Raw genomic sequence first — 9,416 nt, 5'->3', positions numbered from 1 at the left:
GCACAGTTTTTGCGATTATCGTCATTGCTTCTTTGAAAACTTCCCTGTCTGAAATTGCCTTCTTTTTCTTGATCAAAAAATGTGTAGCTCTAAATGAGGCTTTGGTTGTTCTTTGGGAGTTTTTCACTGATCTCGTGAAAAAAGACTGTTGTTTGCACAAAACTGCCTGTAACTCGTAGGCTTTTTCTTCTCATAGTGTGCTGCCTGGTGGGTAGTTAGCATGGTAGCTTGTGTGACACATTGTTGAATGTCTCTCCACATTGTGCCGCTTTGCCGTTGCCACAGTCGCCCCGCATATGAGACACACGCAAGAATCTTTCACATCCGTAAAAAAGAACTCTTCCTCCCATTCATTGCGAAAATTATACGTTTTCTTTATTTTTTCTGCCATGTTGTCAGGGATAAATCAAATCCTCACCTTCACTGCTTCCATTAGCTGATGTAACATTTCATCTTGGATTACGTTAAATGTCAAATTTATTCATGACATTTACTCTCTAACAACACAATGGCAACACGAACAGTGCAAATTTGTAAATTTTCACAAATCTAAACTCAACCTGTTCACAAGCGACAAGTGAACAGTGCAAAAGTAGTAGTTAATTAATAGATATACTTGACAGTTTCTTAAATAAAAATGGTACTTCTTTACAATAAGGCTCCCCTTGTAGATGGCTAATAGTTTATAGATGTTATTAATTCTTCTATAAACACTTTATAAATCATTAATAACTGCTTATTATGCATTAAGGGTGGGAAAGGGACCAAACTGACCAGTTTCTTGCCAAACCTGTTCAGCTACTACCACATCAAACTTTAGCCTACAAGCTATAAATTTGACTAAGTCATATTCCATTTTTGTTGTGGTGAAGTTTGACTATTTGCAGTGGCCATATTTAATTGGTTTGACAGTAAAAATTAATCAGTTGTAAAGGCACATCTACAGTAATGATTACTTTCTGAAAGTTCTAATAAAATTTATCGTAAAGTGGTTCAGGAGATATTTTGCTAAAATGACAGAAAAATGAACACACACATAGTCAAAGACAAAAATGTTTTCACTCGCCTTTGACTTTTGTCGGAGGATGATGATAATCTGTAAATACACTGAATTCCAAACAGGCAGAAACAAACCAACCGATCAATGCACCACAAAACACCCCATTTGTGACAATTTGAGCATTTTCAATTAAAACAAATGGGACACATTTTCTCAACAGTGATATACAGTAAATAAAGTATAACACATGTTTAAACAATCGTTTCCTGAGGAGATAAGTTGAGACCATCTAAACCTACAAAGATCACACCGAGGTTACAGATACATCTAAAAAACAGTGAGTTCTCCATAATTAATATCTCTTGTGTCCTGTTAAATTAAATGCACTTGACCAGCTGGAAATTATAGCTTAAGGCCATATAATATTGGGTTTGTATTGGCAATAGCAGTTCAATGGTTCTCTGTCAAGGGAACATTTTTCCAGTGGACAATTTATTTGCCCCCTGTTCTGTACTAACACTTCCTCATCGATAGGATCTTCTGAAACAGAGTATACACCAACAGAGCCATCCTCAAAACCCACAAACACACCCTGATGCTCACTCACAACCAGAGCTGATGGATTCTTACACAAATGCACATTTCCAATTCTCTCTCCATCTGAAAGATGTGCGATTGTTAGGATGAAGTTTGTGTGCAACAGATTGGATGAGCTGGATATGTATGCAAGATAGCATCCAGTTTTGTCAAAGCAAGCCATAATGACAAGACCCTCGGCTTTGAATGAGCACAGTCGGACCTGGGACAGGTCCAAGACATTGATGAAGTTATTTTCAGTGGATAGCAGCGCGTAGTTCCCATCAGAAGACATTTGGAAGTTTTGCGGCTGACACTGAAACATATTCGGCAGTTGAAAGTGCTGGCACACTGTCTCCTCTGACATCTTCCAGGTGTATACTGCCCCTGAGGCAACCATCACCACTACATAGTTTGGGTGCTTTGAAAGGGCGTGAAAAGCAACAACACGTTCCGAGTTATCCACGCAGGAGAATCGCTTGCTGATGGTACCTGACCACAGGCTTGCAGCCAGCAGGTCTCCGCCGCGGAGGCCGATGAGGAAGGTGCTCTCAGGTGACACCTGAGCATCAGATAGATACTGGTGAATGCTGCACACAATACCTCCATGGGCCATTTTCCAAACACGCGAGAGCCCTTGTTTAGATATACTAACACCAAAGTTACTATTAGGGGTGATCAGGACATTTGTGGCTCTGCTGCTGCTGATCCGCATAAAATTCTGACTAGTTTCAGTCTGCCAAATGTAAATTTCTCCTCCTGAGAGGGAAACAAGGTTGATGCTGTTTGAAGACAGCTGCAACTTGTCTACAGGCTCTTTGTGGACAAAGTTAACACATAGAAATCCTGTGTCTAAACTCCACTTCCACACATTCTCCGACCCATCTGAAGTATAAAACCACTTCCTGGATTGCTCAACCACCACTTCTCTCACGCTGCTCCCCATTTTTGGAGTCTTTTTTGCAGCATTTATCATCTCAGAGTCCCACACCGTTAGGCAGCCGTTGCGATGGACACAAACAACATCTGAAGCCAGCTTGAGGAGAGTGTGGGGCTGATCGTTTACTTCTAAGGAGAGGAGACACTCTCCGGTGCTGAGCCTCCACACTAAGATGGAGGTGCAAAAGTCCAACAGTGCCAAGAAAAGGTGTCCATCCATGGAGAGCACTGCTTGAATGAAGGCTCTCCCTTGTGGAGCTAAGAACTGGTCCCACAGGTCCCAATTAGATGTATCCCACAGTGTCACTTGATAATATTGACACAACAAAAGTGTGCTGGTTTCTTCAACATAATCTGTGCTTTGAATATTGTGAGATTTATCCTGAATACAGATTTCTTTGACAGGTCTTGGTGGTTGTATTTTGCCAGCTATGTCCCATACCACAATGCTCCCGGTCCTGTTGACACATGCCATTGTGTGCTTCTCTTCACAGAGTATTATCAACACAACTGCACTTTGGTTTGAACAGGTGCCAAGAAGACTGTTGGTTTGCATGTCAAATATAGACAGGGTGCCATCTTCCTGTCCACAGTACATGCAAAAACTACTGAGGGAGTAAACTACACATGTCACAAAGCTGTGACACTGGAAATGAGTCATGGTCTCAGTGGAGATATCAAAAATACTGACAAAGGTTTCATTTTCCCACCACATGCATAACATTTTCTGCCATGCGACAAATCCCTGAACTACGTTTAGTGTCGGGCTTGACTCAAACTCTGTTTTCAGAGGGTCAGTGATTTCTAGAAGCCTCTGTTGGGTTGTCACGTCCCACACAAACAGCTTGTTGCATCGTGTTGAAAGCAGCAGGAATTGTCCACTACTTTTCACTCCGACAAACTTCAGCGCCTGCTGCTCACAGCTCAGAGACAGTTTGGCTAGCTCATAACCACAGCCTTTCCAAATCCAAACGGAACCATCATCCATGACCTCTGCAACAACCCCACATTCTGTACCAGCAATTTCTGAAACACAGTCCCCTTTGGTCTGGGCATCATACTTTAAAAACTGAATAGGGGGAACAGAACAGGGACTAGGACAAAATACTAATCTCAGTCCTCTTCTGCTACTCCTTCTTCTCCGTCTGATGTCTTTGACAAAACTTTCAAGAGCAGGAAAGACGTCAAGGTAAGGGAGGAGGCTCGTCTCCATCACTGTTGGCAGCTGCAGTGGTGAACTCTGCAGGAAGCAAGTAGAAGACTTCAAAATGCTTGCTAGGAGCAGTCGTTCTCTTAAAAAAGTTGAGCCTTCATCAGCTTCCAGCATGGCTACAAGTTCCCCCAAAAGACCAGCTTGAACTAGAACTTGGTGAAAGCCTGAAGACTTTAACAGTCCACACTCCAACTCCTCCATCCTGCCACTATGTTGCAAGTGATGTGGTAACTCCACAACACTTCTCAAGCAAACATGACCTACGTTATCAGAAGAAGGGAACAATAACGGCTCGTTGTGTGCATGCTTGTCCATTTCATGTTTTGGTCCAGATGAAAGCTCTTTCCCATTGCTACAAACCCATCTGTCACTAAAATAGTCTGCCATCTCCGAATGAATCCTTCTCTTCAACTCATCAGTGCTCAGATACTTTTTCCCAATGACCAACTTAAAATGCCTGCTCACCCAGAACAAAACCTGCATGTTTGAAACTGTCCTTTTAATGAGAAAGTCCTTTAGGTCCAGAAGCAGCCTCTCCACGTTGACTTGTGGGACCTTCGACTCAGAGCTGAGGCACTCGCTCTGAGGAGTGTCTTCAACTGAAAGCTTACTATCACAGGACAGGAGGTCAGCGAGCTCGGCCTCAGAGAGTCCAGTCCTGGAGAGGCTGAGGTAGGACACTGAACGAGCCACAAAGGAAGAGCCATGTTTGAGCTCCAGGTGATCCAGGAGAGCAGAAATGGATGAATGGACTCCATCAGGGAGTGATGACTCTGTCACGTCCGAGTCTGAAGTTAAAAGAAGAGAAAATTATTCAATTTAAAGTGCTGATATATTAGGCTAAATTGTTAACTTTTCTATTAAATGACCAAAAGCAACAGTAAATTTAGTAGATGTTGACTTATATTCAGCTATGAAATATTCAGCTATGAAAATCGTTTCCATGTGCTCCATTAGGTAGGCATGTTTAAAGTTGATTAATCTGTAAGTCGGGGGAAATCACAAAAATTTGCTCAAGGGTCACGTCTGTTTTGACAGTTAGCCAAGTTTATAGTAATAATGGCCAGCAAGTTTTTCCTGTTAATTCTCTACAGAAATACAAATAATGAAAATATAATAAACACAATGACAAATGCTCAATGCTTTTTTTCCCCCCCTCTATCCTCCGGTGAAACCAGACGTGTTTCCCTGTCTTCCCCCCCACCCACTTCCCTGCTGCACTCTTTTGTCACGTGAACCCTTAAAAAGCTTCTTTTTTTTCTGCATACCTCTTAATTCGAAGGATCAGTTGGTCTCTCAACAAAATTGATCAACTTCTCCCGGCAGGAGTCAGGGTAAGGAGGACCCTCTTACCTTGACAGAAACAAATTGGATTCATGATGACAACTGGTTATTTTGCTGTTTGGTTGGTGAATTCTGGATTGTCTACAAATTCGTGTGGATGTGCTGAAGCTCGACAGTGCTCAGAATGAATTTGGAGAGCTGCAGCAGGGAGCTGGAGCAGCTGTTATCAGGACTGTAAACTCACTGGCAGCACTCATGAATGGTGGGAATAATCTTGGAGAAGCTGTGAGCTCGACTTTTGGAGTAAAGGATCAATTCGGCTGTTTTGGAGTTTCCATTAGAGGAATATATACCAGCGAGACTTTAAAAAAGGCAGAAACAGCAATTCATGAGTTCTGACTGACCCAAACTGTGGCCTTGATGCCGGACTTATCTCAACTTCTCCTGGAATGTTTTGAAAACAACAAAGATGCTTTGACTGTTTCCTCACCCCTCCCTTCCCCAAGGCCATGGGCATGTAACAGAACCTCAACTGAGCTGAAGATGAACGTCACCTCTTATCTGGACAATGGCTGAGGAGGGGTTCTGGACTATGCTACGCCTTTCCCTTAAAAATTCAATGTTTTCACCGCCTATATGTAAATGTATAACGTCTGGTTATGTTGCTTTGCTGTGGTAGGTTTTTTTGATGCCTCAAATTGTGCCCTGTCTAGGACACGGTGTGAGAGATCTTTTTTTAATACCGTCTCTCCTCGTGTTTTCTTTCCTTTTCTTATCTAAGCAAAACATTATTCTGAATAAGAATAAGAAGGCCGCGCTGATTATTTTAGCCGCAGCTTTGTGCACTCCGCCCATCTTCGGACCACTGTACATACATATTCGCGTTGTATCTTGGTGCAATGCCAATAAAGTTTATTCTGATTCTGAAAAATGTTTTTAGGGTCTTAAGGCCTCACGGAAATTTATAGAGCAGGTGAAGTTTTCTAAAATGACTTAGGTAAATATCAAACTTCATGCTCAAAAATCCAGGTAGAAAATCCAACAAAGTTCAGTCAGGTCCTCTGAACGGTTTCTTTTTTGTTGAGACATTTCATTCTTCATCCAAAGGACTTCATCAGTCCATGAAGCCACAACAAACTCAGTCCCACAAGCAGCACACCCACATAGTGGACCAACCAGTTTGCTGGTGATAAGATGGTTTCTGGGGCCCGCCCTCTCCCCTGTCGACTTCTCTGAGACAGCCATAGCCAAAGTGATTCAAAACATCAAAATTCACGCTCAATAAGTTTGTGGCTCCTCAGATTAATGAAGTCCTTTGGATGAAGGATAAAACATCTCAACAAAAAAAAAGAAACCGTCTAGATGACCTGACTGAACTTTGTTGGAGTTAGGTAAATCTTTCTTTTCCTTCTAAATGTGAGCACAGTTTTTCAAGACATTATATAAAATATTTTACTGACATGATCTGAAAGAGCATCTAGCTTTCTGCTCTGTCTTTAAATGATCTACAGTTGCTTTTGGTCTGGTTCTTGTTTGCTCCTAACTTAAAGATGTTAACCAGATTGACTCCATCAGAAAACATGTTTTTGGTACCAGAGTGCCACAGCGAGGTGTGTGCATGCAGGAGTCGAGCGTAGAGAGGCAGGCAGCAGGAAGTCAGGGCCTGGTTCACCAGTGCTTGTTGTCCTGACGTCACTCGTCTCCCTGAAGTTTTCAGCAAAGATTCCAACAACTTCAGACATTGTTTCCTGTCCACAGGTTCCATTTGTACACAAATATACCCCGACGCTCTTTCACAGCTGTCTGACAAACTGCAAGAATGACTTGTGTCCGTGTAATGGAATTTGATGGTCTGCAGAAGACGTGTACAGCTGGGGGAAACTGTGATGATGAGCTTGACACCATCAGGGAGGGGGGAAGGGAGGCTGGTGATGATCTGAGCACCCCCGTTGTCTTCCAGTTGATCCAGACCATCGAGGAGAAGGATGAGGGGGCGTGTTGTAGAAGAATATAAGGAGAAGAGGGATTTGAGACGCTCTTTAAGTTCAGACAGACAGACCTGATGATGCGTTTTAAGAGCAGAGTGTGACGTGACAGAGAGGTTCAAGTTCTCATTAGAGGGATGCTCTTCATGGCCATGGTCGCCATGAGAGTCCAGAAAAGACGTGGAGCTGCAGTTGCTTGGGGTTACTCTGGAGTTAGGGTTGGAGCTGGGATCAAGGTTTTTAGACAAAGACTGGAGTTCATATCTGAAAGCTATCTGAGAGCACAAACTGGAGAGCAGATGTTTTGGAGTTGTGTTGATTGACAGGCTGCAGAAATAACCAATCACCACAGGATCCCTGTCAGCCAGCCAAGACTTGATCTGGGGAGGCAGACAGATGAAACATCGAGAAATATTTACTATCATGTGATGCATATACGTGCAATACTTTATTACGATGCACGTGCATTTAGTTTTTATCTGTTGAAACACTTTTTCCTTATATTTCTTTAGATTAACATTTTTACACAAGGAATAAACTATTTCCTTAAAGTTAAAGAAGTTTAAATATAGAGACTTTGTTCTTAAGATGTATTTATTAGAACAACATTAAAATAAACCTGCTGAGTGCAGTGTGCGACCAGCACAGTTTTCCCGCTGCATGGCCCCCCAATCACCACCAGAGGGTGCTGTTGGCTCCTCAGCTCCACGTAAGACCTGATCTACAACAGAACAGAGTGAAATTCAGTTTGGAGCAGATTTTGTTTTACTTTAATTATTGACTCGGGATTAATCAGAACTTTACAAAGTAAACCAGAACGTGATAAAACACTTATGCGAAAATAAATTGGTAGAATTAAAAAAGGAATCATTAATGTGTCGTTAAAAATCAGACTCTGTAAAACTTAGTCCTCACCATGTCCTCCTCTGGCAGCCTGATGTCATAAAATGGAGACAGGACGTTGCACAGACGCTCCTGCTCGAGCTGCTCTTCCTTAATGGGAGTGTCTGCTCCGGGCAGAGAAATGTTCCAGCTGTCAGTCAGCGTCAGGAGGTCTGAGAACACCTGCTGGCAAAGAGAGTTGGCGTATCCTCGCCTCCTGGCTGTGGTGTAACCATGGCGACGGTCACACTCTGTATGTGTGGTGTATATCAGAAGTTGGCAGGAAGTGACCAGAGCAGGCAGGAAGTTGTCGCACAGTTCAGATAAAAGTTTGCCTTGTGTGGGGGCAGTCCTCAGAACGGCTGGGTCAAAAGTCTCATCCTGGAAATTAAAAAACTTCCAATTATAAGAGCTTCAAGAATATTATTTTCTGTAGTTTCATAATAAACTCAACGTAGAACGGATCACAGAATCAAAATACCATCTACAGCAGATGAACAGCGTCTGTCCTGTAAAGAGCTGAAGCAGGACCTGAGACATGCTTCAGTTAATCTTCTACTGAACATTAGGTCTTCAACAACAAGCTACAATAATATTTACTGTCTATCAAACCGTGTTATCTTTGGTATTTTTCATAGATCCATCTAAAGAAATGGGAACAAATAGCGTATCTGAGACAAAATGCTGGTAAAATTCCAAAAGATTACATTAAAATGCACCATGCCAAGATGGCCGCTCTCAGCTGAGCCACAGCTTCACAGGCTCCCGGTGAACTCAATCTTTTTTTGTGCCTGTTGTTTTTGTTTTAACATTTTTTGCACCTACAATGTACAGCCACAGTACATGTATGACCACGACACACACACAGTTTTCTGTGTTGCTGCCATCATGCCATCCTGGTTCTGTCCTTCCAGCCTCGGGCTCAGGCTGTCGCCATGATCCTCCATCTGCCTGCATGGACCGAACTCTACGGACCCGTTTGGTTCTGCGGGGAAACCCTGGATGTTCTCTGTTTGCTGGACCCGGTTCTGGAGGACTGCTTGGGAGGGCAGCTGCTGCGGTCCTTGTTATCATCAAGCCGCTGACGGGACCTGCTAACAAGACCTGCTAACACTGCTAACAAGACCTGCTAAGACCTGCTAACGCTGCTAACAAGATCTGCTAACAAGACCTGCTAATGCTACTAACAAGACCTGCTAATGGTGTTAACAAGATCTGCTAACGCTTCTAACAAGACCTGCTAAAACTTCTAACAAGACCTGCTAACAAGACCTGCTAACGCTGCTAACAAGATCTGCTAACAAGACCTGCTATCGCTGTTAATAAGACCTGCTAACGCTACTTACAAGATCAGCTAACGCTGCTAACAAGATCTGCTAACGCTGCTAACAAGATCTGCTAACGCTGCTAATAAGATCTGCTAACAACATCTGCTAACGCTGCTAACAAGACCTGCTAACGCTGCTAATAAGATCTGCTAACGCTTCTAACAAGATCTGCTAACGCTGTTAACAAGACCTGCTAACGCTTCTAACAA

General features: G+C 42.9%; 1 protein-coding gene across 1 annotated transcript in view; it reads right to left on the bottom strand.

Moving 5' to 3' along the window:
- Positions 1–1,409: 1,409 nt before the first annotated feature.
- Positions 1,410–9,416, bottom strand: part of LOC119411523 (NACHT and WD repeat domain-containing protein 2) — a 10,371-nt gene continuing 2,364 nt past the window's right edge. Inside the window, exons 4-8 of the mRNA XM_037678476.1 lie at positions 7,913–8,260; positions 7,617–7,718; positions 6,606–7,377; positions 4,349–4,516; positions 1,410–4,297 (exon numbers count right to left, since the gene is read on the bottom strand). Of these exons, the coding sequence (XP_037534404.1) occupies positions 1,410–4,297; positions 4,349–4,516; positions 6,606–7,377; positions 7,617–7,718; positions 7,913–8,260 (4,278 nt within the window). The remainder of the gene's footprint in view (positions 4,298–4,348; positions 4,517–6,605; positions 7,378–7,616; positions 7,719–7,912; positions 8,261–9,416) is intronic.

This window comes from Nematolebias whitei, chromosome 6, assembly GCF_014905685.2.
Source record: "Nematolebias whitei isolate Nwh7 chromosome 6, NemWhi1, whole genome shotgun sequence".
NCBI classification, from domain to species: domain Eukaryota; kingdom Metazoa; phylum Chordata; class Actinopteri; order Cyprinodontiformes; family Rivulidae; genus Nematolebias; species Nematolebias whitei.
This window is presented reverse-complemented; position numbering and strand designations above follow the sequence as displayed.